The 27,547-nt window shown below is 61.3% G+C and overlaps 1 protein-coding gene across 1 annotated transcript; it reads left to right on the top strand.

Annotated features, from left to right (window-relative positions):
- LOC102068338 (uncharacterized) lies at positions 1–27,547 on the top strand. The gene is made up of 33 exons (XM_074538620.1): positions 1–1,087; positions 4,138–4,245; positions 5,623–5,778; positions 6,453–6,584; positions 6,709–6,900; positions 6,982–7,065; positions 7,181–7,299; positions 7,458–7,572; positions 7,837–7,923; positions 8,231–8,346; positions 8,510–8,654; positions 8,868–8,974; positions 9,095–9,173; positions 9,337–9,450; positions 9,526–9,657; positions 9,916–10,172; positions 10,290–10,413; positions 10,578–10,772; positions 11,068–11,223; positions 11,673–11,893; positions 12,248–12,425; positions 12,742–12,891; positions 13,120–13,518; positions 15,067–16,557; positions 16,967–17,047; positions 17,269–17,355; positions 17,482–17,573; positions 17,784–17,869; positions 18,437–18,503; positions 18,627–18,790; positions 19,072–19,206; positions 19,407–21,687; positions 27,520–27,547. Exons 1-32 carry the CDS (start codon positions 659–661, stop codon positions 19,634–19,636), a joined length of 6,228 nt encoding a protein of 2,075 aa, XP_074394721.1. The 5' UTR covers positions 1–658; the 3' UTR covers positions 19,637–21,687; positions 27,520–27,547.

The following is a 27,547-nucleotide window of genomic DNA, read 5'->3' as shown; positions in this document are numbered from 1 at the left end:
AGCTGCCGGACGCCCCCGCTCCCGCAGGTCGGCCGGGGCTGTGCCGCTGTGCCCGCAGGCTCGGGGGCAGCATGCCCGCCCCTCCGCTGGCCGCCCCGCTGCTGCGCGCCCTGCTCGCCCGCCTGCTGCCGCTGGCCCGCCGGCGCCTGCTGCCGCCGCTCCGCCGCCTGGGGCGCCGCCTGCGCTCCCCGGAGAGCCGCCAGGCCCTGCTCACCTGCCTGCTCTGCCTCCTCAACCTGCGCAAGAAGGCGGACGACTGAAGCCGGCCGGCCGCGGGCAGGGCCGGGACGGGACGGACCCGGCAGGGCGCGGCGGCTCCTCCCGCCCGGCCGGCCCGCCGCGGGAGGAGGGACCGGGCAGGGGAGGGGACGCGCCCCGGCGGGGGCGGAGGGCCCGCCCAGGCAGCCGAGGCCGGACGGCTGCCCGCGCCTCGCCGCTCCGGCCATGGTGGCTGGGCCGCCCCCCGCTCCGCTGCCCCCCGCCGCGGGGCCGCCCCGCCGCTGAGCGCCCCCGCCCGCCCCGGGCACGGAGCCGGCGCTGCCCGGGCCATCTCCATCACCCGCTCTCCTGGGCGGCGGCGGCCCCACACGGCCGCTTCACCCCACGGTACCCGGGCCGGGACCCCCAGTGCCCGCAGCGGGCAGCGGGGAGGGCGAGGATGTCGGGCAGCACGGCGAGGAAGGTGCAGCCCTTCACCATCAGCACCCGGCTCTCGCTGCCCAAGTGCGCCGCGGACTTCCCCGGAGACGCCTGCCCCGGCATCGCCCTCGCCTCGGCGCTGGACAGCCACCGCGGCCTCCGCCGCAGCATCAACGAGCGCATCTCCCTCTACCTGGCCCACGCCCGGGCCGGCCCCGCCGCCGCCGCGGGGCAGCCCCGCAGCCCCAGCCCCCGGCAGGACGGGGGCCCCGACGAGGAGCGGCTGAACCGCAGCTCCCTAGCCCGCTCTATTAAGAAGATCACGCTGTCCAACTGGTACGGGGACGCTGGCACGGCAGAGGCAGGGGGACACGGGGACCCTGCCCGCGCCGGCGGCGAGAGGAACCACAACAACAACAACAGCAGGACAGAGAAAGCTCAGTTCAAGGTAAGCGACCCCGGTACCCTGTGCCCTGCTCTCGCCCTGTCTTCCCTGCAATTCCCCATTCCTCGCTGCCAGGGGATGGATAGGTCCCGGGGAGACTGCGCTCATCCCTGTTGCCTTTTGCCCGTGCCGTCCAGGCAGCAGTGTTTGCAGTGCTCCTGGGGTAGTTGTTTTTCCTGCCATGTGCCCTCCCCACGCACTTCTCTGTCCCATCAGGCTGGAGGGCAGGAATTCTTCCCGGTTGAGCGAGATGAGCTTTCCCCGGGGCTGAGATGAGCCGGGAAAGCCCTGCCCCAGAGCCCGGCTATGGAGGGCTCAGCTTTGGAGATGGCTGTGGTGATGCAGCTCAGTGCGGGGAGCTGGGAACTCACTCTCTCGTTCACCAGAGGGGAAACGGAGGCTGGGAGAAGGGAAGTGACTCATGAAGGGCCACACAGCCAGGCAAAGCTGGGACAAGGCTAGGATCAGGACCTAGGGCTCTCGGCACCCCGCCCTCCAAGTCTGGGCGCTGGCAGGCACAGAGGTGCGAATTCAACAGTGCCAGAGCCCAGGAGACCCCCTGTGGGTGGGATGAGGAGGAGGGCATCTCGGAGACGTCGCAGTTTCTGGCAAGGGCAGGCAGGAACTCCTTGGGATTTAACCCTGACCTGCAGCAGCTGGTTTCCCGGCAGGATAGTGCTGGGGAGAGCCGCGCAGCCCACTGCCAAAGCCCTCATCTTCATTGCCAATAAAGGCCAGGCACAGCCTCGCAAGCGGTGCCGCTTCCTCCGGCACGCAGTCAGCTCCTCGCCGGGCGGCGGAGCCTGCGCAGCCCGGAGGGCATCGGCGTGAGGGCTCCCCTCTGTCACATAAGGCAGGGACACGTGCTGGCCACGGTGGTGCGGGACTCCCCGGAGCCTGCCAGGATCGGCCCCCCCTCCCTGTCCAGCATGAGCCTGTGGAGCTGAGAGAGGTGGGCAGGCTGCAAGATGGAGCTTTGGGAGAAAGAGGGAGCTGGGGGGCAGGGGAAGACGTGTGGGATGGCAGCTGGAGGAGAGGAGGGACACTATCTCCCACGCAGAGCACGGCAATGCTTTCCCAAGCGTACCCCGCAGCCCATGGATTTGCCATTTCCTCCTGCCCCGTAGGAACGAGGGGCTCCTCCGGGATGAGCACAGTGGAGGATCTGGCCCCGGCTCCTCATGTTCGTGGGAAGTCACTAGTGCCCGTTCTGTGGGAATGCGGCAAGCATATGTGCCGTGTTAATTTTGCTTTTCGAGGGGGAAGAAGTGTTTGCAGAGGCGGCAGCTGAGGCTGCTGTGCTCATTTCACGTGAGGCTTTGCTCGTGTCACCGAGCCTGGTGTCCTGCTAGGGAATGTTTAGCACAGCACCTCATGGATGGCAGGAGGCAGGCTCAGTTCCTTGTCCCGGACTTTGGTTGCTGAGGAAGTTTGTTGTTTTGCCGGATCGAGGACCCAGCTCCAGCCAGAGGGACCGAGAAGGGGGGGTAGTCCCGGTGGAGCAGCTCTGCGGGAAGGATGAAGTCATCGTTGTGCTGGCAGCCCTGTTTTCCTGCGGCTGACGGATCGTGAGACAGGGACTTTAAATAAAGCTCCCGTGTCACCTGCAGGCTTGTCTCCCACGCTGAGCCCTGGGGGCCAGCCTGAGACATTAGTGCATAGAGCTTTCTAGGGTCTTATGCCTCACAGGCACTTCACATTTAGCTCCCTATCATTCCCTAAATATGCATCCAAACCTCTCAGGCCCATGGTCAGGCAAGGAGGTGCCTTCTCCTTCTGATACCATCCTGCTGAGTTCTCACTGTGCCTGTTGAGCTGTGATTCAGCCTTGTACCCTGACTGTTCTTCCTGTTTGGGATGGGATGCTGTGGCATGTGGCAGTGGTCTGTCCTCTGCAGCCATGGGCCAAGCTTTGCTGGTCCTTGGAAAGGTCCAGTGGTGCTGTTCTCCTGCTGGGCTGTTTGTAGGGCTCTGAGACTTTTTGGTGGCAGCAGCCCTATGCTCTAGACTGCCATTCATATCAGGACTCTTCTGCAGTGCTGAAGAGATGGTGGGAAGAAATGTTCTATCTAGGAAAGGAGTTCTGATTTTCCTAGGTTCATTTCCCTTGGTCAGTGTCCTCAGTTTGGAGTGGCCTGAGCAGCAGTAGGCTGGCTCTGGCTGATCCAGCACCCTGTTTGCAGCGATCTCAGAGGAGGGGTTGTTAGGGCAGCACACATTGTCCACCACTCTGTTTCTGTTGCCCTGTGCCTGCTTGGATGGCTGTTATAGAGACAGCAAGGTGGCCCCAGGAAAGGAGTGGAAGGAGTTCCCTCAGTTAGCCTGTTATATCCAACAGCCCAAGAAAAGATCCATCTGTAGAGGATGAGGCTTAATGCCCTTGGGCACGATCCAAACAATCCCACGCACCTCTCCTCCTGGGGCTGTGCTGCATCAAGGATAAGGTAATGTGGAGTTCATCCTGGACATCCTCTCTGTGCCTGGCTGCAGTTCCTGGACTTCCTTCCTCCTGCCTCTCCTGCTTCCACCCTCACCCCTGTCCTTTGGAAGCCCTTCCCTGCAAGCCAGCTCCCCCTTAACTCATCTTCCAGCTAGGCTGAGATCAGGGATCAGCAGCTGAGAGGATTCAAGCTCATGGTTTTGGAGCTAATATCATCATGTGCCCTCATGCCTCTGCCCTGCTGTTCTGGAAGAGGGCAGGGGAGTCTCTGAACATCCTTAGATGACCAGGGACCAGTGGTGATCACTAAATGGGTTTCTGCTGGCTTTGGAATTGATTCAAGGAGAGAAAAGGGTGTTGGGGGTACTGGGAGCTAAAATGGAGAAGGCAGTGAGCAAAGCAGGCTTAGGAGCTCTTGCCACTTGCTGAACACGTGGTGGGAGCTGTGGATGCTGTTTGGAGAAGCGTGGTAAGAAGAAGATGTGTAAGGAGGGACGGGCAAAAGTGCAGCCAAGCAGTGTCTGGCCCAGGGCAGGGAGGTGGGTGAGTGCTCCTCTGCCCCCTAGGCTGCCAGCACAGTACCAGGCTCACAGCTGTGCCTTCCTGCCTCTAGGTGTTCCTCAGGAAGGATGTGGATGCAGAGGACAAGCAGCAGGAGCCTGGGAGTGTTCAGGCCAGCGTTTTCTGCTCTCCAGTGGACAGATGTTCTCCCTTGTATGCGGTATGTGCCTCTGCCCTAGACATTAGGGGGGCATGACATGCAGCTTGGAGCTGAGCATGAGGCTGGTCCCTGGTGGTGTGCCCAGGTGTGGATGGAGCCTTGCCTCTTGCAGTGAGTGCAGGAACAAGCTGGGTATGGTGGGGCCAGGAATCAGCCCCCCAGGGAGCATCCAGGGGTTTTACTGCTTCCAAGGGAGCCCGGTTATGGGCTCCTCAGCCATGGCTGAGTCAAGAGACTAAAGGTCATGGAGTCATAGGAGGGCCTGAGAATCTGTGTTGCTATTAAAAAAATTAAAAAAAAAATAAAGACAGAGGATTTCTGTAGTTCTTGTGGTTAAGTAGAACGGGCATTGTAAAGTGAGTCCCGTGCTGTCAGCAGGGCAGCACATGCCAGAGTGCTTAGAGAGCCTGAAACAGTTGCCCAAACCCCACTGCTCCACAGGCTCCTGGAAAATTGCTCCCTGGTGGGCTCGGGGGCAGCTAAAACCCTGTGGGGCAGCTCATATCCAGCCCTCTCAACGAGGAAGGGCTGTCCCAGGCTAGCCCCAGGAGCAATTTTTGCCTGCTGAGAGGAGGCAGCAAGCCTTGCACCTTTGGGTTCCTCCTGAAAATTCTGTTTCCTGTTTGCCATGAGTTAGTATGCAGTCAGATCCCCATCCCTGGGCAGAAGGGTGGGAAGTAAGTGCCCGGGTGATGGTGCTGTCCCCTGGGCAGCGTGCAGCTGGGCCCAGGGCTGAGTTTGGAGAAGGGCCAGCACTTTCATTGGCTGACCTTTGCTGTCACCCCTGGCAGAGCTGGAACCCTGACAGAGGGTTTTGTCAGCTTTGGCTGCCCACAAGGCCAAATCCCAAGGGAGATGCTGCACTTTCAGCCCCCGCCAACCACTCACCAGGGATGGGGGTCTTGGGTGCCACCAAGGAGGCTTGCCAGGAACCTGCCTTGTGGCCCTCCATCCCATCCCCTGGCAGCATCTCCCTGCATGACACCAAAGAGACACAAATGCTCCTCACAGGGATGCACTCTCTGAGGCTGGAGGGGCAGCAAGCACTGCATCCATCTCCAGTGTGGGTGCTGGGACCAGTCCAGGTGCCAGGTGCCATCCCAACAGCCTGGAATGACCTAGGGAGTGACCCACTTGAGGGACAGGCCAGCAACCCCCTGCTGCAGTTGCAAAAGCCACCAGTGTGGCCTTGGTAGAGGGAAGTGGTACCTCAGTATGCTGGAGGAGAACCCCAAATATGTCAGGGAAGGAGTGGAGTTAAGAATAAGGCATGCTGACCTACTTCACTTGGGTTTCTGAAATGCTCCTGGGAGGTGACAGGGAAGGCTCCCTGGGGCAGCCCACTGACACTCCCCACCCCACCTTTGCTCCCCACAGCTGGCAGCAGCCCCGGTGTCATCACCCCAGAAAGAGAGCCCCAAGGGCAAGGAGTCTGCTGCAGCACCAAGATGCAGCGGGCGCGGCGGCGGGGGAGCAGCCCCTCTCCTTGACCTGAGTCCTCTGATAGCCCAGTTCAACCGGGAGATGCTGCAGGTGAGGCAGCTGGGCCCTCTCCCAGGGCCTGTGTGGGAAGTGCAACGGAGGGCCACCGGCAGCCTTTCATGTGAGCTCTGGGGTGGGGTGCGCAGCAGGGAGGGTTGAACTCCCAGCCCGAGCACAGCCATGGTTGTGGCATGAGATCATGTTTGGCTGCCTCTCCCTGGCTGTCAGCCCCAGGGAGAGGGGGTCAGCCCACACCAGGGCCCTGCTTCCTCTCCATGTGCGCATGCTCCTCCCATGCCCCGTTCTCCTCCTCCTCCTTCTCCTCTCAGACCCTGTCCCTCCCCAGCAGCATGGGAACTGAGATGGTGGGAGGGCTGCTTCCAGGCCATGGTGGTAAGAATGCATGGATATTTGCACTGGGGAGCAGGGTGCAGTGAGGAGAGATGCTTTGTGCAGCGATGTTCTGTGCAGACTGGCCTGCTTGGGCAAGCCCAGCTTCTCCTGCTGGGCTGGGAGATGCTGGAAAGAAGTGAAGTGCTACACACCTTCACACCCCCATTGCCACAGATGCTGTCCTGAGTGCTCTGCTGGCCTGTTGATTCCCAGAGCTGAAAGGGTGCACTCCAGTCCCTGTCACAGCTGGGAAGGTTTGGGTTTGGGTCCCAAAGCCGTGTCCTTGAGGCTCTGGTGGAGGCCCCAGCCACATGGCTCTTGGTGTGCTGCAGGCAGAGAGCTGGGTGCGAGGCAAGCTGCGGGACCTGAAGGACGGCTGTGACCTCCAGGACTGGGAGGAGGTGGCCCAGACCTTGCAGAGGGACATGAAGGATTTTGAGAACACCCTGATAAAGCTCAATCAGGTGGGTCCAGGCAGGGCATGGTGTGGCATGGCCCCCGTTACTCACAGCACCTGTGTCCCTGCGCTCTCTTCAGCAGAGGGTCCCTGGGAACCCCTGGTGCTGAGTGGGTCCCTTGGCCCCACAGATGGGCGAGCAGCTGATGTGGAGGGCAGGCCCCAGTGCAGAGGCCGTGCGGAGGCAGCTGCTGGCCCTGCAGGAGCAGTGGCAGCTCCTGAAGCAGACGGCTGCCAGCCAGAGCAAAGCCCTGGGCGGACTGCGGAGTCTGCAGGACTTTAACAGGAAAGCTGAGCGGCTGGAGGCATGGATCAGGCACAAGGTTTGCGGGATGGGAAGCATGGTCTGGGGAAGGGGATAGCCTGGCTGTCCCCCCACCTCCTCACACCCTTGCCTGGCCCAGGAGGAGAAGCCTTCTTTGGCAGCCCTTCTGCAGGAAAGCCCGGATAAGATCCAGCTCACTCGCCGCATCCTTGACTTGAAGCAGGTGAGAGGTGCTGGGGGACTGCCAACCTGTCAGGGACCCCAAACACCTTGAGGCTGGGGCATGGCACAGGTCCCTGAGGAGGGATGCTGATGTCTTTCCTCTCTGCTCGGACCAGGAAGAGCAGCAGTTCCAGAATCTGCACAAGGAGCTGAACAGCCTGGCCCAGAAGCTGGAGAAACAAGGCAAAAATGAGAGCAGAAACATCTCAGCCCGGCGCAAGCACCTTAACAAAGCGTGAGTGGTGTGAGGACACATGGGCTGAGCAGGGCTGAGCCAGGCACCAGGAGCTGACCAGATGGGAAGCAGGACCCCCCAGACCTCCCGGCCTAGCTCTGCACAGCTCCCCAGACAGGCACAGGCTGCCATTCATCTTTCCCCTTCCACCTGCTCAGGTGGCTGCGGCTGCAGGGGACCCTGAAGGAGCACCACGAGGCTCTGCAGCTGGCCCTGGAGGTGGCCTCCTTCCTCCAGCAAGCAGATATCCTGCTCGGGGTCATCCATGCAAAGGTATCTGCACTGGAGCCAGGGTCACCCTGGTGTGTGGGGCTGTTGCACGGCCTGAATGAAACTTGGTGGGCAGCACCTTGCTCTTGTCTCCTGCATGGAAGCTCCTGTGGTCCCAGTACTCTCAGCCTGGGCTTTGGGGAGAGAACCAGGGGATGGAGAGAGGGAGCCGGGCTGGCAAGTGCAGTTTTGCACTGTTTCTTTCTGCTGGAGCTGGGAGCAGGGCCCTGTCCTCCTCCCACTGCTGACCGTGGCCTCTTCTTACAGCAGAGCAGCATCTGCAGTACAGGGAAGCCAGGGGAGGCCGAGCCTTGCCAGGATCGGGATGTCAGGGACATTGCCAGCCAGGTGATGGTGAGTGAAGACTCTGCCTCGTCCCCTGAGCCCTGGGGAGCATCCTGACAGGGAGAATGTGAGCCTTCCCAGGCCAGCTCTGCCACCAGCAGTGCTGTGGGCTCTGCGGGCAACCCCCTGTGGGTGGCTGAGGCTGTGTGATGGATGGGGCAGTGTCCCCAGGGCAGACAAGAACTGGGATACGCACTCACTGCCTCTTCTGCCCCCCAGAGAGATGGCTGTCATCACACACCCTGCCCGTGGCCATGGTGGTTTGTCACTCATGAGCCCCGTCTCCATCACTTCCCCGCTGCTCTCTCTTCTCCAGATGCTGGATGTGACAGTGTCCCAACTCCTAAACTTGCAGCCCAGCCTGGCAGCCCGAGTCACCTCAAAGCACCGAGATGTAAAGGAGAGCTGGGCACAGCTCCAGCAGGCACTGAGGTAGGGCTTAGCTGGGTCCCAGCCCTGACCTCCCAGCACTGGAGCCAGAGGCTTGGGAAAGACCTTGGTTAGCCCCTAGCAGGCTGTCTCTGGGGCACCAGCTCCACTCAAGGTCTCTCTTTATCCTTTGCTCCCCCGGGCTTCCCTTGCTTTCCTTTCCCAGGACAGGGAAGGCTCCAGCACGGGCAGGCAGTTCCCCGGGGGGCAGAGCTGCAGCTCCAAATGTTGAGCCTCGAGGAGACGACAGCAGTCACGGGGCTGTGGGTAAGGAAGCAGCAGCCAAATGGACAAGAGGACTTGGCAGCATGGTAAGCACTGGCTTCCTCCAGGCATCTTCAGCTCCTCTGCTTCAAGAAGACAAGGGAGCCTAGGGGAAAGGGTTTCAGGTGTTGGGCAGAATCCAAGCTGAACACTCCTGGATCTGGTCCCAGCAGTTATGGGAGGTGATAAGTGCCAGCCCAGGGCAAAGCAGATGTCTGCTTTGTGCTGGCCAAGGAAGAATGGGAACCTTTGTGCTGCAGGTACCAAAAGATGTGCTGGAGAAGATGGCAGAGAACAAGAAGGGAGAGGAGAGCAAGACTGGCTCCTCAGCAGTGGGACAGCCCCCTCATGGAGGGGACAACAAAAGGTACCAGCTTGTGGAGGTGGCTGTGGGAGCAAGACAGAGTCAAAAGGAACAGGGATGGGGTTCCCCTGTGCAAGGGGGAGCCTTGCAGTCCTGACTGTCCCTCTTCTCTCTCTGCTGGAGGAGGAGAGAGGCAGAGGCTGAGTGGGAGATGTGGCAGCTGGAGACCCAAGGGCAGGACGTCTGCCAGGTGGTGAACACGGTAATGTCCCCCCAAGAGTCCCCTTTGCTCCCTGCCCATCCATGAGGAGACCGTGTTGAGGAAGAACTCACTTCCCTAACCTCCTCCTGCTGCTCGTGGGCATGCAAGCTTGTGCCCACACACCTGGTCTGGGCACTAACCCAGCATGTCTCCTGCTCCTCAGCAGGATCTGTCCCCGTACAAGGAGAGTGTGGCTATGGGAGTCCCCCCGTGTCCAGCGGCGAGCCTGGAGGCAGCACAGATGCAGCAAGAGCCCAGTGCCAGGGCTGTGCTCCTGGTGAGCCTGCCTGGATGTGAGGTGGGGGGAGGACATCAGGTGGGGCCCATCCTGACTGCCCTCCCTGCCTCCCAGGAGGGGCCAGCACGAGGGAGGCCTCATGGGAGCCCTCAGGTGGAGGCCATGCTGCGGGAACTGGAGGAGTTGTGGGAGGACCTGCAGAGGAGGCACCAGGAGAATGGTGTGGTGCTGCAAGAAATCGATAAGGTACGTGGAGTCAGGGCTGGGAGGGCACAGGGCGTGCTTCAAGTGGAACAGCTTGCTGGGCATCACCAAGTGAGGCTGGCACCTCTGGGGCCTGGAGATGCCACACTGGCACCGACATCTCTGGCTGGCCTTGCAGAGGGCACACTTCTCCCACTGTGCTGCCTGTGCCCCAGATACCCCCAGTGGGAAGCCAGCATGGCTCCTGCCTCCTCTGGGTGGCTCAGAGCCAGGCTGAGGGATTCCCTGCTCTCCCTGAAGGCCCTGAGGCTGGTGGGGGAGCTGGACCAGGCTGAGCGGTGGCTGCAAGACGTGGCTGGGTCGCTCTTGGAGCCAGCTGCCATGAGAAGCCCGGCGGAGCTGCGCCAGGACCTGGAAGAAATGAGCCGGCTGGAGAAGCAGCTCCTGCTCTGTGGCCTCAAGCTGCAGGCACTGCGGGAAGAAGCAGCAAGCGAGGCACCCACTGAGCACGAGGGGGCAAGGAAGATGCAGAGGAAAGTGGAGATGGTGGAGGAAAAGTGAGTCCTGGAGGAAGGTGCCTCTTCTCTGGTGCCCAGGTTGGGTGGGGAGGAGGATGCTGTCCCTGAGGAGGTGCAGAAGCTGCCGGCACCTCTGATGAGCACCCATCCCCACAGGTTGGCACACGTGCAGGCAGCACTGCGGCACCGGGCAGCAGATCTGCGGGACTCCCTGGTGCTGTCTGAGTTCCTGCAGGACCTGCAAGAGGAAGAGGCACGGAGCCAGCAGGGGTCTGCAGCGGTGAGCAGCATGGCCAGGCATCCCTTGGGATCACACAGCACCTGGGAATGGACCAAGGGTTGATCTGCAGTTGGCATGGGGCCCCTGTTGGGTGCTGCCCTCCAGCCCAGCTGCCCGGGGTGTCACTCCCCATCTCTCACATCTGGTGTTTCTGCTGGCTTCAGCCAGGGAGTGGGCGCTGTGGCTCGCAGGGGTGTTTTCCCCCACTCTCAGCCCAGGCTGAGAAGTCTCCAAGCAGTGAGGACATGAGCCGGCCCTTGGGAGAGCTGCAAGAGGCCGTGGAGATGCTGAATGACGTGGCGAAGGAGCGGGAGCGGGTCATGGAGGTGGCAGCAGAGACGGAGAGCCTGGAGCGTCTGGTAGGGAACGGAGGCTGGGACCTGGGGAGGCATGCAGGAGGTTCATCTGCAGCCAGACATGCCAGCTGAATGGACAGGGCACCCACTTCAGCTCTCCTCAGTGGGACACAGGGACATTGGGACTCATGGGGACTGCTCTGTGCAAGGCTGGCATCCTTGTCTCTCCCGTGACTGGCACCTGCCCTTTGCAGCTGCATGGCAGGGTGTCCCAGGCTGGGGTGGGCTGGGGCTGTGTGGCAGGTGGGGCTCCCATCCCAGGGCTGATCTCCCTCTCTGTCCCCTCCTGCCCATCCAGGTGGCAAAGATATCCCCACAGCTGGAGGCTCTTCAGTGCAGAGCCAAGGCGCTGTCTGAAGACATTGCCCTAGCAGAGAAGAGCTTCACCACGGTGAAGAGTGAGAAGGACCTGCAAGGGCTGCAGGGCTTGCTAAGCTGCCAGCAGGAGATGGAGGTGAGTCAGGGGAGCACTGCCAGGGAGGTGTCCCGGCTGGCTGGGGCTGTCTCAGTGAGGCACTGGCCCCCCTCCGGGGGCCCAGGTGTTGTAAGCCTTGGCACACTCACAGGGCGGGATGGAATTTTCCAGTGGAGCTGAGACCTGCCTGCTCTGCTCCCCTCTGATAGCGTGGGCCAGGCAAGGGGACAGAGCTTGCATCAGCTCCCACGTGCCAACGCCCAGCTGCCAGCACCTACTCATCTTCCCTCTGGTGGGGAAGCGACTCATGCACACAGGGCAGGGAAGCCAGGCAGCTCTGTGCTCTTGCCGTGCTCCCCACTGAGGCTGGCTCTGCCCATGTAGCAGCATCCTCTCCTCTGTCCCTGCATCACAGAATGCAGGAGAGTGCAGCCTGGGTTCAGAGGGGTTGGATGCATCTCAAACCTTTCCTGCCTTGTGATCTTTAGCAGGCAGTGTCCCAGACCCTGCAAGGGCAGCTGGAGGAGCTGGAGAGGGCGGCTGCCCGCTTGCAGGAGCTGTGTCCCGCTCGGCAGTGCCCCGTCAGCCGGGAGCTGCAGGAGACGCTGTGGGCCTGGGCAGGGCTGCAGGAGCTGCTGCAGGAGACCCGGCTCCGCGTGCGGCAGGCCAGCCAGCTCCGGCACTTCTTCAAGGATTACTTAGCCATGATGTAAGTGGCAGTGAGCTGTTGGGGTTGCTTCTGTGGGGGTTGAGGGGGAGTTGGCGAGAGCATGGCATTGGCAGCTATGTGGGCAGTGCTGGAGCTGCAGCCAGGCGTGACCATGGGGAGCCTGGAATGCAGGGCTGCACCACAGCTGTCTGTTGTGAGGCAGCCCTGCAGCATCTCATCCTGCCCCAACAGCCTGGCCACAATCCCTGCAGCATCTCATCCTGCCCCAACAGCCTGGCCACAATCCCAGGGAGATGCTTCCAGATATCACTGAGCATGGGAATGGCTTTCCTGGGGCTGCAGGGCTGGAGAAGTGTTGGGTCATTCCTCAGCCTGTCTTTCACATGCTCACAGCTCCTGGACTGAGGACACCCGGGCTCAGATCTTCTCTGAAAGTCCAAGCAGCTCCAGTATCCCGGAGACCCCATGTGAGGAGCTGGAGAGGAGAATTGAAGAGAAACTCAAGGAGTTTGAGGCACTAGCAGCAGCAGGGCAGCAGCTGGTGTCTGAGGAGCACTACCTGAGTGCAACAGTAAGGACAGGAGAAATGGGGTTGGGGGAAAATTCTCAGCACTTCCTGAAACCCTCTGGGGACAGATCATGAAAGAAAGAGCAAGGTGTGGGTGCAGAGCCCCAGTAAGTGGGATGGGGACAGCTATGCATCCCTGGGGCTGCTCAGGGCAGGAAGAAGTTTCATCCAGTGGATCCTGAGATCTGAGTTGATGTGGCTGTGACTGTATCCCACTCGCAAAAACTTCCCATCTGCTCTGCTGTGAGATATCCTGGTAGGACCAGTGTCCCTGGGCCAGGAGTCCTTGCAGGCTGCCCAGTATCTCTCCTCCCATCAGATAAAGGAGCGCTTGGAAGAGCTGCAGAGCATGCTGGGCTGGGTGCTGGTGCGCTGGCGAGCACAGAGGCATCAGCAGCAGGATCTGGGGAGCCGACAGGAGGACAGGAGGGAGCCAGAGAACCTCTCAAGCACATCCCCCATTGGTCAAGTGAGTACCCAGCCATGCTGAGACTACCAGGGAGAATGACCAGCCTTGAGGCTGAGGGTAGCAGAGGCACTGGATGGAGAGGGTGGTGCAGAAGGTGGGGAGGGATGCATGCCAATTCCTCTGGGAATCGCTGGGGTTCAGGCAGGGCAAAGGGAAGGCTATCCTGAGAAATTGCCGGGTACTCCAGCAGCCCTTCCTTTATGTTCCTTCTCTTGCCTTGCTCTGCAGGAGCAGCGTGCCTCATATATCCTACCCCACCTGGAAAGCATCCACAGCCCAGTGAAGTTCATGCCCTCCTCCCTCCTCGAGCCTGTGCAAAGATCAGAGCCAAAGCTTCCAGAGAAAAAAGCCATCTCCCCACCAACATCACCCCTCTCAGATGCCCCGTCAGGAGTGGGGCAGAGCTGGGGGGAGCCCAGCAGCAAAACAGCCCTTGATGTGGAATCCCCCAAGGAGGCTGGCACCTGGGATCCTGCTGAGACCTCCACGCTGCTGCTGCCGCCACGGGGCTCCTGTGGTCTCGGGGGCACGGTCAACCTCATCCTCAGCATTGGCAAGAAGGGGGAGAAGAAGAAGGCCCAGCTGCTGGCCAGCAGCGAGCGGCCAGGCGAAGAGGCACTGCCAGCGGTACGGGGGGATGGTGGGAGGCTTTGGCAGAACTATGGACAAGCAGCCACACAGCCAGGGCAGCTGTGCTCCATGCAGACTGGGAGGGCAGCGGGGTGATCCCCAAGCTGAGACCCCTCTGACCATTTCTAAGTGAGCTGCTGGCACTGTGTTGGTCTCAGGAGAGGGGCCTTTGGCCATGCTGATGCTGCGTGATGCCTTAGGGCTGAGGCTGGCTTGCGCCACCCACTTTGCCCGTGCTCTCCTGCTGCAGCTCCTTGCCCACTCTGTCCTCTCTGTGTGTCTCTTTCTCTCCCCTTGCTCAGCTCCCCGCCACTAAACACTCAGGCTGTAAAACCTTTTGGAAGCGTTGCCAGGGGCTTTTAGGAAACACTTGGGGTAGCTTAAAGCGAAAAAGAAAGCCAGCACGCCAGCTGGTGGAAGAGGTAACGTCTCGGGGGAGGCTGCATGCCGGGCAGAGTGGCTGCATGGTGTGAACCTGCCTGCCACAACCCTCCTGGCCAGGCCACGGTGCCCTGGTGGCAGCGGTCTGCTGAGAGAGGGAAAACCCTTCTGATGCTGTGGGGTCCAGAGTGTGGGTGCTGGGACATGTGAGGAGGGGACTGAGGCAGGGCTTGCTGCAGTTTGGCCCTCCATTCAAGTAGTTTTGGTGGCCGTGGGAGGTATGGCTAGCTGGTCGCCAGTGGGAGAGCCTCCCTGCTCCATTGCTGGGGGGCAGGAGCAGTTCTTGTGTAGCCAGCTGAAGGGGACAAGGGTGGCTGGGGCTGTCTGAGGTGCTCATTTTGCTGGGGATCTCACTCCAGGTTGCTTGGCTTGTAACTCTGAGGCTGGGAGTTGGAAATGTGTAGGGGCTCACATCTCTTGTTGCTCCAGAGCCTGTGCAAGAAGGTCTGTGTGTGAGGAGCCCTAAGGGCAGCCTGGCCCAGTAGCCCAGGGGAGAGGGCAGGAGGACAGGGAGGCTGGAGGGCACTGAGGCAGGATGAGGGGCTGCTGGGCTGCCAGGAGAGTTTTGGTAATGGGCACCGTCCGGCCTAATGGATCCAGGGGGACACTGCTCCAGCTCCTGCAGACTCTTGCAGCTGTGGAAGCCCAGGAGAGGGTCTGCAAGGAACGGGAGGGGAGGGGTTTGCACTCAGTCCCTGCCCTTGCATTCATTGCTTTACTGCCTGGAGCATGCAGGGCTGGCAGGCATGGACTGCAGTGACTGCTTTCTCAGTAGCCACCCAAAAGTGATGGCTTGGAGGTCAGCAGTGCCAGGGAAAAGCTGTGTGGTAGTCAGCCCCAGCTGTACCACACCTGGGGGACTCCATCATGGGCAGATTCCCTTGTCTGCTCTACCCTGCCTGCACCCGTGTGGGCGCAGCCCTCAGGGGACAGAGGTGACGCTCTGTCATTCCCAACACTGCATGTGCTGCTGGTGAGCATTTTTGTCTGCCTGCCCTTGCAGCCCCCTACCTTCCCAGACGCAGCATGGAAACGGGGCAGCTGGCACAGGATGGTGGAAGCTCTAGCGATGGGGATCACGCCTCTCTCCTTCTGTTTCCTCAGGTGCAGGCGGAGGCCAGGAAAACCTGCACGGCAAAGCGGCCGCCCGCCGTTGTGCGGCGCCCTGCAGGGCCCGGCGGTGGCATGGCGGCCGTGTCCCACACGCTGCCCAAGGCCGGCTCTGGCTGCCTCTTCAACAGCCTGCAGCGGCGGGAGCAGGCCCGGGCAGAGCAGGCCCGGCTCCTCACCCTGCGGGGCATCATGGGCGACAGCTCCCTGCGGCCCACGCCCGAGGAATGCCACGGCCCCAGCAACACGTGGCCTCAGAAGTGTGGCTGGAGGAAGGGGGGGCCGGGGGCCGCTGCCGCCGGACCTCAGCTTGGGGAGCTGCTCCTCTATGTCAAGAACCCGCTGGTGCAGGACATCGATGCCGAGTGCGGGGCGGCCCCTCAGAAACCCTGCCTCCCTCACCCCAAAATCACATGCCCCCGTGTTTCCCTGGGCTCCGTGCTCAGCCTGGAGCTGCCACGGGATGCAATGGTCCTGGGCTGCCGCCGAGGGGCTGAGGCACGGCAGCAGGAGGCAGAGGGGCAGGAGCAGAGGCAGGATCAAGAAGTGAGGCCATGGAAGCCCACAGGCACACATGGAGTTGGATGGCAGGAAGATGGGCACAGTCCCCAGGGGCCCAGCAAGAGGCTGGGGATGTCCCCCAAGGGCAAGCAAGAAAGGTGGTTCGAGGAGGTGAGCTTGAAGCCCAGCTGCAGCCGGCAGAGAGCACACCGTGCTGGGAAGGAGCACTGGAGCCCGCGGCACCCCAGCAGCACCAGTAAAGACCTGGACTTGAGGCCGAGCCAGCCGTCCCGTGTCGGCATGGGGGACGAGCTGGGCACCCCCTTTGGCCAGGATGACAGCCCCACTGTCTCTGGCCGGGCCAGGCACCACAGAGCCGCTTGGCTGGAGCTTGGATCATCCCCTGCCAGCACCCCAGGCAGGGCTGGAGCCATCCCCAGCCCTGCCTGCACACAGCAGCCAGCCAGCAGCAGCCAGCCCAGAGGGTCCCCGGCTTCCCCTGCCGCCCCCACCCAGCTCTCTGTCTTTGAGTGGGCACTGGGCACTCCACAGCCCCAGAGCCCTGCACTGGGCACTAAGGAAGTGTGCCACCCTGCCCACAGGCAGTTTGAGGAAGAGGAGGAGGAGCTGCAGGCCATCTGGGATGGGGCACACGAGCGACAGAGCTCACCAGGAGGCAGCTGTGCCAGCCACAGGATGGACAGCAGGGCGGGCAGCTTGGCCAGCCCCAGCGCCACTGCTGGCGGGCCCCTCATCCTCTCATCAGCCAACAACGTGCTAGTGGCCAAATTCACCCTTCCCACTGCTGCCCAGCTGCTCCACAGCCCCTCGGGAGAGCAGAGCCCCAGGGTGGTGCACAGTGGCAGTGGCAGTCCCAGTGGGCTCAGGGTTTCCCCCCACGAGGAGGAGCTGGTGCCTGCAGCCCCCTTGGATGCCTCCAGTGCCTGGGATCAGCGGAGGCATTGGCAAGAGGAGAGCAGCAAGGTGAGATCCGCAGGCCAGGGATTTCGCTTCAGGGTCAGGTAGGGGCTGGGGAACAGCCAAGGCAGCAGCTGGGTTATCCACTCCTGCAAACATAACCTGTAGCTGGGGACTCCCTGACTCCAGTGGCCCCTTTTCTTCAGCTGCTGGGGAAGGGCTAGGTGTGGTATTTGGGGTCCCTGCAGCACACACACCCCCACCAACCCATAGCCTCAGCAAAGTGGCACTTCACCCCTAAAGCTGACACAGAGCTCAGCCCCTGGCCAGGTGAGAAAGTTGTTCCTCATTGTAATTCCACTGCCACTTTGGCATTGCTCACCAGGGATGGGTCATATAGACCTCATATGCATGGAGGCCAAGCTGGCACCACCAGCCCTAGAGAAGTTTCTGCTCACCCTCTGTGCCCTTGCAGGTCCTGCCTGGTAAAATGGAGTTTCAGATGATGGAGGGGACGCTGGAAAGGAAGCACGTATTGCAGACAGGAGGGAGAAAGGTACAGACATGGCTGTGGGGCTCTTTGGGACAGGGGTGCTGGGACATGGCAGGGGGTGGAGAGAAGCCAGGGATGTTCCTGGAAGTGCCACAGGAATGCTGCTGGCCATTCTGGAAGGGCACAGCCTCAGAAGCCCTGGGCCACATTCTGAGTGCCATGAGACCATCTGTGTTCTTCCAAAGCTATTGGCATCACAGCTGTGCCCTGCTTGTGTCCCACAGGCCAGCTGCCGGGCCTGGGGCCTCTTCCACGCCGTGCTGATGAGGCAGACGCTGTGCTTCTACCAGGACCGCAGGGACAGCCTCAAGGTGCCCTGGGGACGTTGGGGTGACAAGGGAGGGGGCTGGTGGCAGGGTGATGGCTCTGGGCCCCGTGGTCAGGGAAGGCAGAGCCATCCAATCCCGCTGTTGTCCTTGCTTTCCCTTGTGCTGCAGAGTTCTGTGGTGGCCCTTCCCCTGAACCTCTCCGGGGCAGTCTGCACCCCAGATGCCGAGTACACCAAGAAGACCAACTGCTTCAGGCTTCAGTGAGTGCCCCATGCAGGGCAGTAACCACAGCCTTCCCAAGAGTGTCCCTGCTGGGGCAGACACATACCAACATCCCCAGGCAGGATCAGCTCAGTGCTTAAATGAGGATTTCCTTCCTTCTTTATCACCTGCTTCTCTTCTTTTCTGCTCTTGTGGGGGCTGTTGTAGCTGCACCCTACATTGTTCTTCCCCTCTCCCTCTCCCTGCAGGCTGCAGGATGGCTCTGAATACCTCCTGAGGGCCCCCACCCAGTCCCTCATGAACGAATGGGTCTCAAAGCTGCAGCAAAACTCAGGTGAGGAGCCCTGGCAGGCAGAGCAGGGGCCCAGCTCTCTGTGGTTACCATGTTTGTTCAGCCCTCGCTGAGCCTTTTGATACATGGGGGGTCAGAAGAGAAGCAGCACAACATTTTACTCTGATTTATGCATCTTCCTAGCCTGCCTTGGGAACAGCAGTTCTCTGCCAGGCAGGATTTGGAGGCTTTGTTTTCACACCACATACACAGCTATAAATCAGGAATAGCACAATTGACGTCAGCGGTGCTTCAGCAGCAAAAAGCCAGTGTCAGGAAAATTATAATTGTGCCTTGGTATTCCTCCATATCCGCTGGGCTTGGAAATGCCTTGCTTGCCCTTGCAGCAAGGAGACCTGCAATACTGAGGTCTTCCTGTTGCTGTCCCTGTACCTGAGGAGTTCAAGCCCTGCTATGAAATCCTAGGTTGGATGTCAAGACCAAGAGCAGGTGCTACAGCAGGAGGTTGGAGGAGCCAGCCATGCAGCATGGGCAGTCAGGTCAGGGACTGGCTCTGTGTGGCAGTCCTGTGCACTGCCAGCATCCAGAGGATGTTTGCTGTGCCCCCAGGTTTCCCCAAAGTGGATTACTTCCAGGCAGCAGCACAGCGTGTCGAGGGCACTGGTGGTACTGGCAGGTGAGTAGCCAGGAGCTGGCCAGCTGGCTCTTGGTATAACTCTATCCCACATCTCCCAGAGCGTGCTGCTCCAGTACGACATTGGTGGGCCAGTCTGGTTTGCTAAATCTCTGCTGCTTTCAGTTCCAGCAAGGTCTCCAGCACTGGGACCTCCCACCTCCAGGGACATCACCAGGTCACCACTCCCAAGAGCCAGGAGATTGTGGTGTTACCCTGTGCAAGCCCACTACTGCAGCGGCCACTGGGCAGCCAGGATAGCCCACTCGATGGGACTGTGACAGCAGCAGGTGACTTTCCTGTCTGGCTGGGTTGCCACTGTCCCCCAGCTTCTCTCCCCAGCCCAAAGAGGTACATAGGAGACAGCTGAGGGAGGCTGAAGGCTGTTGGTCAGTCCTGAACGTGGTGGTATCTGGGCTAGTAGTCCCAGGGCTTGGGATGTGGGGAAAGGAACATTTACTTCACTTCCTGGGACACTGAGATAGTCATACATTTGCCTCTTCTCTCTGGGGCTGACACAGGGCTGTCCTGTGATGGCCTTGCGTTGTGACATGTCTCCATTCTGCTTCAGAGAATGCTCAGGGGGCTGGGCACAAGGAGCAGCAGTGGCCATCCAGAGCGTCCCCTGGGCTGTGGGACAACATCTGCCCCGAGGATGACTATGGGCTGGTGGCCAACAAGAGGAGGTCCTACTCCTTCACCTCAGGTACAGTCCTGATTTCTCTGTCACAGCCAGGAGGTGGCACCACTGCCTCTGTCCCCACAGACAGCCAAGGATCAGATGCGATGCTGCTCCAGCACGCACCTGGTCCTACATACCTGTGCCCTTGGCTGCAGCCCCCATTTGGGGAGGGCTCTAGGGGGCTGCCAGGGCCTGCTCCTCGCGCTGACTGCTCCTTCTTGCAGCCACGTACCAGAAGCTGAGCCCGCGGGCGGTGCCCCAGGAGGCGGCGGGGGCCGGGAGCAGCTACTCGGTCACGCTGTACATCGGGGAGCAGGCTGTGCCCCGGGCACGCTGCCACTCCTTCGTGGCACCAACAGGGAGCCCCCGCGACGCACGGGGGGAGAAGACCACCAGCCCCCCTCGCACCAAGAACAAATCTGTCTTCAAGAAGTTCTTTGGGAAGAAAGAGTGAGTCCCAGACAAAGGGAGAAAATGCCCTAACCTGCCTCTTATCCTCCTCTTGGGCCGCTCTGGCACGGTCTCTACTCTCAGCAGCAGTTCATGGCTCACTGCCTCCCCAGGGGCAAGGGGCTGTGCCAAGGGGCTCTGCTTCAGCCAGCCCTGAGGCTGCCCTGTGCCCCAGCCACTGCAGCCCCCAGCCTCAGCCTGGCGCTGAGCACCCCTCCTGCCCAGTGCTCTCCCTGGGTGCCCCTGGCTGCCCAGGCATCCTAATGACTCACAGCAGGAGCAGAAGGGGGTGGATGATGGTTTTTATTAAAAGATAAATAGACACTTAGTGTGGAGCTTTTTTGTCCAGCAGCATCCGTCAGCACAGGAGGAAAGGAGCTTTCTGCAAGGTGGTCCTTGCTAAGGAGTCAGGGGAGCTTCAGAGGAGGAGGTCCCTGCAGTGAGGTTCAGTCCTGCTTGAGGGGGGAAGCCTGAGCTGTGTGGTGCCTTTCACAAGGATGCTTTGTCCCGTGCTTCCTCTGTGCCTGCACTCAGCTCAGCTAATCCTACAGGCTATCTGGGCCCCTTTTCCCTGCCCTGGGAGCTTAGCAGGAAAGTCACTACCTACAGAGTAAATACTCCTGCCTGCACAGCCCTGCCCAGCCTTGCTCTCTCTCAGGATGGCTGCCAGCCTAGGTCACAGCAGGTGAACGCTGCCTGACACAGACAGGGGCAGGGCTGTGTGGATAGACCCGCATTCCTACAGCCCAGGTATTTTTGCAGTAACTTCACCAGACCATGCCCATTTCAACTGCCCCAATTGCCACCTGTACTGGAAAGGGGAAAAAGCAGCTGGTCCAACCTGCCCTGAGCCTGTACATGCCCTAAGGGAGAAGGGGAAGTTTCCAGGGATGTAGATAACAGGGCCTCTCCCTGTCAGGCCGTGAGACTCAGCTGTGCACACCACTCGCCTCCTCAAACACATTGTGGGGCTTAAAATAGAAGTGCTGGCTGCAGCCCAGCTCTGCAGCAAGGGCTGGGAGAGCAGAAATACTCCTGCCACCCCATCTCCCTCCTGCAGTGCTCCTGGGGCTGGAGACAGGCAGTGAGGTGGAGGTGGCCACACCAGGGTTACCAGCCTGGACTTCCTCCAGGTTCCCAGCAAGGGGTGGGGAATGCCCTGGTGTGGGCAGGGGGGTGCTTTCTGAGCTTCCCCTGTGTCTTACCACCCCCCGCCCCTTGGCTCCATCACTCTTGGCTCTGACACCTGTTTTCCTCCGGCACCAAAGCTCAGCTGCCTGCACTTCCTTAATGGGAAAAGACAAGCAGGATGGTAAGACTGGGAGGGGAGATGCCCTGGGCAGGGGCCAGGCTTGTCCAGACCAGCGAGGAGGTCAAGGCACAGCATTCCGGCTCCGGCTGCGCATACCAGGAGAGCAGCTGGTGGGCTGCTGCCAGTTCATTCCTGAGCAGCTGCGGGGCCCGGCACAGGGGCAGGGGGTGCAGGGTGCTTCACTGAGGGCCCCCCTGCTGGCACCAGGGCTCGATGCTGACCCATGGGACCTCAGCGAGGGTCCCACCATGGCCCAAGTCCAGCACAGGAGCAGGGGTTACATGTGCCACTCAAGAGATAACACCATCCCAGGGATGATGCTGGCACCTGCAGCACCATTTTCAGTCCCCCCCTCACACAGGCTTCATTGTCCCCCTGAGGCTGCTGCCGACCCAGAGCCTCCCCTCTCTCCTCCCCTGTGCTGGAACTTGGCCCCACAGCAACCCGCTGACGAATCCTGCCTGGAGTTCCTATGGCAGAAGCCAATTCCTTCCCCCCCCCCCCCCCCCCCACTAATCTGCCCGTGCATGCAGCCTCCACCTGCTGAGCCAGCGGAAGCCGTGCTCAGCCAGCCCCAGCCAGCGCCAGGGCTCTAAAACCCACTCCGGCTGCAGAGCCCGTAGGGTGGCAAAGCCTTTGCACCCTGGTCCTGCTGCCGTGGGAAATCCCAGTCCTGCTTGGCACCAGGCAGCGACGAGTCTGCAGGCAGCATCACCTGGCACCGGGAGAGCTGAGCTATCAAGGTAAGGGCAGCGTGCAGGCAGGGAGGTGACCAGAGTAAGCACTGTCCCTGCCGTGCCTTCTTCTGCCAGGCGCCAAGGAGAGGGTCTGGTTCCAGCCTCCCGCGCTGAGCCAAGGTCTTGTCCCCCCTTTCGGCAGCTCGGCGGTCCTGCTCAAAGTCACCCTGCAGCCGGTAGCCTGTGTTGAGCTCTGGGGCCGTCACACAGAGGGACCCCAGCCCGGGTCCGAAGCTTTCTAATCCCAGAACTGCAGGGAGGGCTCGGAGCCTGACCCCGGCGCAGGCGGGACTGAAAGCGGGGAGCAGCAGTGGAGGGGCTGCCTGCCGGCACCCTGCCCTCCTTGCCTAGGCAAAAGGACAGCACGGCTATGACCCTTTCCCAGGGCAGCAGGGCCAGCGGTCTATTCCAGGAAGAGGGGAGACACTGGCGGAAAGCTAGAGCACCGGACATTCCTGTGCCGGAGCTGCGGTAGCGGGGCCACCCCTGCAGCCTCCCGCTCTCAGGTGCGGCCGGTGCAGCTGGGAGGTCAAAGCGGGGTGCGAGGGGTGGGGCACGGGGCCGCAGTCCGGCGGCCGCGGGGCCGAGGGCAGTCCCGGCCCGCTCCGCGCGGTGCCCTTGGCGGGCGGGGAGCGCTAGGACCCGGCCTGCCGCGGCCGCCAGCGCTGGCACCGGGCGCCACGGGACCGGACCGTGCCCTGCAGGCGGCGGCGCCGCGGGAAGGAGCCGGCAGCCCCCGGGGAAACGTGTAAGCGACGCGGCGGTGCCCCGGCAGCCTCGGGTGCGGGTGGGTGCTGGGGCGGAGCGGGGCCCCGGCAGCGGCGGCGGCGCTCGGCGCAGCCCTGGCGGCCGTGAGGAGCGGCCGGCTGTCCGACTGTCCGACCGTCCGGCCGGGGCGCCGACCCCGGCGCGCTCGGCCCCGCTCCTGCCGGGACTGGGTGCTGCTGCCTTCACTTCCCCTCCCTCTACAGGACCGCCGCGGGACCGGGGAGCCTGTCCCGGGAACGCAGTACCGCGGGGCAAGAAACGCTTCCCCTTTCGCCTTCCCCCGAAACAGCCACCTGGGGACGGTGTTTGGTTACCCTACCCATGGGGATGTCACCCGACCACTGGCACGGCCACCGCTTACTGGCCCCGTCACCCTTCTGTGTCAGTCCCAGCTTTCTCCGAGTGCTGCCTCCCTCCCTGCCCCACCAGTCACACGTTCCTGTATGACCTCGGGGGTGCCTGCACCACAGGGAACACCTCCAAGGAGCCCTCCCCGTTCTTGAGGTTCCTGGGGCTCTGCCACCGCTCACCTCCCTCCCACAACAACTTCTACAACCCCATTGGCCTCTGGTAGGCCCTTTGTCCCAGTAGCTGGGCACTGTCCCATGACCCTTTCTGTTTGTAGGCTGTCCGCTGGGAGCTTGCCCTGCCCGCTTGCACCATTCCCCATGCAGGTCCTTTCTCCCCAGGCACCATTCCCGGGCTGCCCTCGGAGTGATTTGGCCCAGGGCAGAGGTCCTGGCTGCATTCTGAGTCCGAGGCATGGCCCAAGGCTTGTTTGGAGGAGCCTGACCTCTCGTGCAGGCAGAAGAGAGGTGAAGGAACAGACAGAGCAGGGTTTGTAGCATGGCTCTTGACCCACATCAGTCCAAATCACTGGTGCCTCTCAAGGTCAGGGCACTGCTCTGCTGCCCCTGTAAAGGTCTTAGTGCAAGAGGTTAGAAAACAGGGTCCCCCACTGCTGCTTTTTGTCCTTATCCCTTCAGTGTCCTGGTGCTGCCCTGGGAAGGGAGGGAGCAGGTGCTGTAGGGGCTGAAATGGATCAGAAAATGTAGGGAGTGAGGGAAGCTGGCACAGCTGGCTGGTAGGAGATAGTGAAATTTATTAATGGTCCTCTGGCTTGTGCACGGGAAGTGATGGAGGATGCGATGGAGGAGCACCAGCTGTGCTGCCCTGTTTTCTGCACAGACATATAAGTCCTGCCATTCCCTGCCAGGAAATGCCCAGAGCATCCCTGAAGGCAAGCTGGATGTCTCTGGGACCAGCAGGATGGGAGACACCCAGCAGCAGTGGCAGAGAAGCCTGTCCTCCATCCGAGCAGGCAATCCTGCCCTGAGCTACCAGCAACAAGACCCTGTAGGGCTCTCCAGAAAGCTAGGGGTTTGTGCAGCTCTTTTCTTTCTTGAGAAGCCTGCTTTTTTGCAGGAAACCCAGCACCTCTGTGACTGCAGATGCAAAGCAGGGCCAGCAGCAGCACTGCTGGGAACTGCATAGCAGCTCAGCTCTGCTGTGAAGCTTCCCAACTTTACCATCCCAGGACTAGCAAAAGAACTAGCAAAAGTCAGAAGAGACCTTCCCACCTGCTTGCATCCTCTGGAGATGGCAGATCCTGTGTGGAGAGTGGAGAAAGACAGGGGGTTGGTGATGTCTGCAGCTCCTCCCCAGAAGAGGGATCTTTGTGGGAAGCCAGCCACCCCTATTGTCTGGGCTGACTTTTGTCATCTGGCTTGCCAGAAAAGAGATTTACTGGGTCTGGGGGGCAGTGTTAGAAGAGCAGGCTGTTTCCCTGGAGACTGAGTCCCTATCAGCTGAGGATGGATGTACCAGATAAAGCCTGAGGCCCCGAGTTCTTGGGAGGGTAGTGCCAGGAGCCCCTCTTGTCCCTGAGGCACTGGGTCCCTGGCACAAGGCTGCTCCTGGATGTCTCACAGCCCAGGAGCAAGGAGAGAAGAAGGCAAGCTGCCTTTTGGGAAGTAACCTATGCTGAGGAGGTGCACTTCAAGCCTTTTCCCATCCCATTCCTGTGGAACTTGGGGTTCTCAGCCGGGGACCAGCCAGAACTCCTTCCTCTATGGCCTGCAGCTGAGCAGCAAGCACAGCCCTGCAGGACAGCTGCCGTGCTCAGGGTGACTGTCACAGTCTTATGTCCTCATGTGATCCATCCTGGCCCTGAAATCTGCTTCCTAACACTATCCCTGCCCTTCTGCACAGTGTGTTACCTGTAAGCAACCTCTGCTTCTTTAAACCACCTTCAAACAAAATGCTCCTGATTCTGTCCTCGGACTTCCCTGCTTACTCCCAGATTTCCCGTCTCCCACTCATCCCCAGTCCTTCCATGGGTTAGCGCAGCACACACAACAAGCCCACACTTCGGCGTGCCCTGTCCCACTTTGTGCACTTGGCTCCCAGTGCCGTTTATTCCCCCATCTCCCTGCTGCCGCTCACTGCCTCCCTATCCTCATGGTGGATGAGGATGCTCACCCTAGTGCTCAGGGCCGTGCCTGCCCTGCCCGAGGGGGGGCTTGGGATGCCTCTCCACCGTAGAATGCCAGACCCTCTCCCACCAGCCGCCGGCTCGCCACTGCTGCCCTCCCTCCACGCTGCTTCCCCACGCTGGCTCCCGCATTCCGCGGAACCGCTTCAGCCCGCGCCCGGCTAATTCCTTCCCCGTGCGCTCCCCGTGCGGTGCTCCCGGAGCGCCCTCCCGGTCACGCCGCCAGGCGGCAGCGCCGGCCCGCGCCCGCCGATGAGTTTGGGGGCTCAGAGCCGAGCCGGGGCGGCCCCGAAGCCGCTCGGGATGGGGCGGCTCTGCAGAGGGATTGGGGAGGGGCCCGACGCCAGTGCCTTCCCCAGGGACAGGCAAACGCTGCCGCGCTCCCCCGCAGCATGGCCGCGGGGCGCTGCAGGCTCCCAGCCATGTACCCCAGCCCCTCGTGTGAGGGGTGCAGGACGCCCCGAGGTTCCCTCCTCCCTGGTCCGTGCTAGAGCATCCTCTGCCCACCGGTGGACTCTCGGCTTTGCAGAGGGGGAGGGCAGTCCCAGCGGTACCCTGGCAGCTGGGCTGCTGGTCATGGGTTTGGCCTGCCCTTCTTTTGATGTCCCATGTTTGTGCTCCACTGGGTGGCCTGGGGGCCCCGTTTCAGCCTGGGAACCCGCGGAAGCATGACTGGCAAGGAGCAGAAATGATGAACGGCTGGTACTGTTGGAAGCTGTGGGAAAGGGCCCTCCTGGAGACCTCCCTGGGGGATGTTTGGGAGCATTCAGCCGCAGCTCCGCTGCTGATTCGCCCAAAGGGGAAAGCATGACTGGATGGACTTAGTCTCCAGACAGGATTTAGTCAGCCCTGCCAGACATTTGCACAGAGCGGAATTCCTCCACGCCAGCCAGCAAATGTCGGGCCAGGCACGGACTGGGGTTGGCATGGTTGGGAGAGCTCCTGGACCTGTGTTTGGAGCCCTCATCTCTGCAGGTGGCTGTGTGCCATGGTCCCTGTGGTGCCACGGAGTGACCACAGAGACTGCCCAGGGAGCAGGCTGGCTGGGAGAACAGGCAGGCACCTGGGCCTTGCCCTGCCAGGCAGGGTGGGCACACTCTGGCTGCAGCAGCATTCCCGGAGAGCTGGAGCATGGCTCTGTCTGCTGCCACCAAGGTGCCTCGGGGAGGCTGATGGGGAGCCATGGCTTCAGGCTATCCTCCAGAACTAGCATTCACCCATCCTACAGAAAGCCACCCTGTGCCTTTTAGATGGTTCTCAGAAACCCTGGGAGTCACTGGGCACCTGGCTCCACTGGGCTGTGGATGGACTTTGTCAAAGGGGGACCGGGACCACACAGCAGGTGCCACCCCTCTTCCTCTCACCAGGTTCCCTGGTTCCCAGCAGCGCACAGCTCCCCTGCGGTGTTTTACAAGTGTGGCTGAGTGCCAGCCACTTCTTTCTTAATGGCTGTGCTCCATCGTGGGAGACTGGTGCTGCCAGTTAAGGAGGAGGATATGCCCCCGGCACTGCTTCAATGGGCCAGATGACCTTGGCTATAGAGTGGCTCACTCTGCCAGCCCTGGCTCCATCCTCAGCCAAGGAGACCTGGAGTGACACCATGACAGGGTGCTTGGAGTGGTCTGTGCCCTGAATGCCACAGGGTGTTCCTGCCTGCCGCTGAGCCAGGGGTTAACCCTGCCACCCCTGGTACAAGTGGGAGCCTGAACTGTGTGTCTTGAGTTTATCCAAGTCTCAGCTTGGGCCCTGGCAGGTGGAGACTGCCTGCAGTGAGGTAACTCTTCACCCTTGGCCCTTGGCGGCACAGCTGTCACTCAGTAACTAGCACCCAGCAGCTCAGCTGCTAATTGGTACCATTAGTCAGTATTTACTCCCTTAATGCTTGTAGGAGAAAGCAAATGGGCAGCTGGAGCTCAGGAGAGGGCAGCAGCAATGCAGGGAGGGAGGCAGAGGGATGGGAATGGAGGAGGGAAGGATTGCCCGTGGAATGATTGTGCCCAGGAGCTGGTGAGGATGGGAGACCCTCAGATGTGATTTGGGCAGAGGGGCTTGTGTCCCCCTGCCTGAAAGCAGGGAGATGTCCTGTGTCCCAAAGATGCTGCTGTTCCACTGGGCAGGCTGTCCCTGCCTCCGGCAGCCTGAGAGGGGGCTGGAGCTTGACTGGACCCCACTGTGCATGCCAGGTCCCAGGAGCCCTGTAGGCACCATGGGCCCCTTGCTGAGCTGTGTCCAATCAGTGGACAATGGGGTTTGTTTCTGCTTGCCCAGCTGGAAAACACCCATGGCCCTGCCACTGGGCTGGAGGCGTGTGGAAGCCCTTCCTTGTCATGTCTCCAGACCATTTGCTCACCAGGGCTGTGAGTGCTTCAGATGTCACCACATTGCAGCTCAGTGCTACCAGCGAAGGGTGATACTTAGCATGGGGAGGTGGCAGGGGCAGCAAGGGCCTCTGTCTCCCCTGCCTTTCCTGGCAGGGTTTCACCCAGGCTGCTCTGCTGCTGCTGGCAGCGAGGTCCTGCTGCCCTCAGGCCACTAGTGAAGAAGTCACAGGCAGCTGCCCGACTTTATCCCTGCAGGTCGAGCCGTGCAAGGAAGCAGAGGGAG

Source organism: Zonotrichia albicollis, chromosome 3 (assembly GCF_047830755.1).
Source record: "Zonotrichia albicollis isolate bZonAlb1 chromosome 3, bZonAlb1.hap1, whole genome shotgun sequence".
Taxonomy (NCBI): domain Eukaryota; kingdom Metazoa; phylum Chordata; class Aves; order Passeriformes; family Passerellidae; genus Zonotrichia; species Zonotrichia albicollis.
This window is presented reverse-complemented; position numbering and strand designations above follow the sequence as displayed.

What these genes read in the sequence shown, in the direction of transcription:
- LOC102068338 (XM_074538620.1), top strand. Translation starts at nt 659, where the DNA reads ATGTCGGGCAGCACGGCGAGGAAGGTGCAGCCCTTCACCATCAGCACC. An exon ending in TCTGCCAGGTGGTGAACACG is followed by an intron (nt 9,174 to 9,336) that starts GTAATGTCCCCC and finishes CCTGCTCCTCAG; the next exon opens with CAGGATCTGTCCCCGTACAA. An exon ending in CGGAGAGCCTGGAGCGTCTG is followed by an intron (nt 10,773 to 11,067) that starts GTAGGGAACGGA and finishes CTGCCCATCCAG; the next exon opens with GTGGCAAAGATATCCCCACA.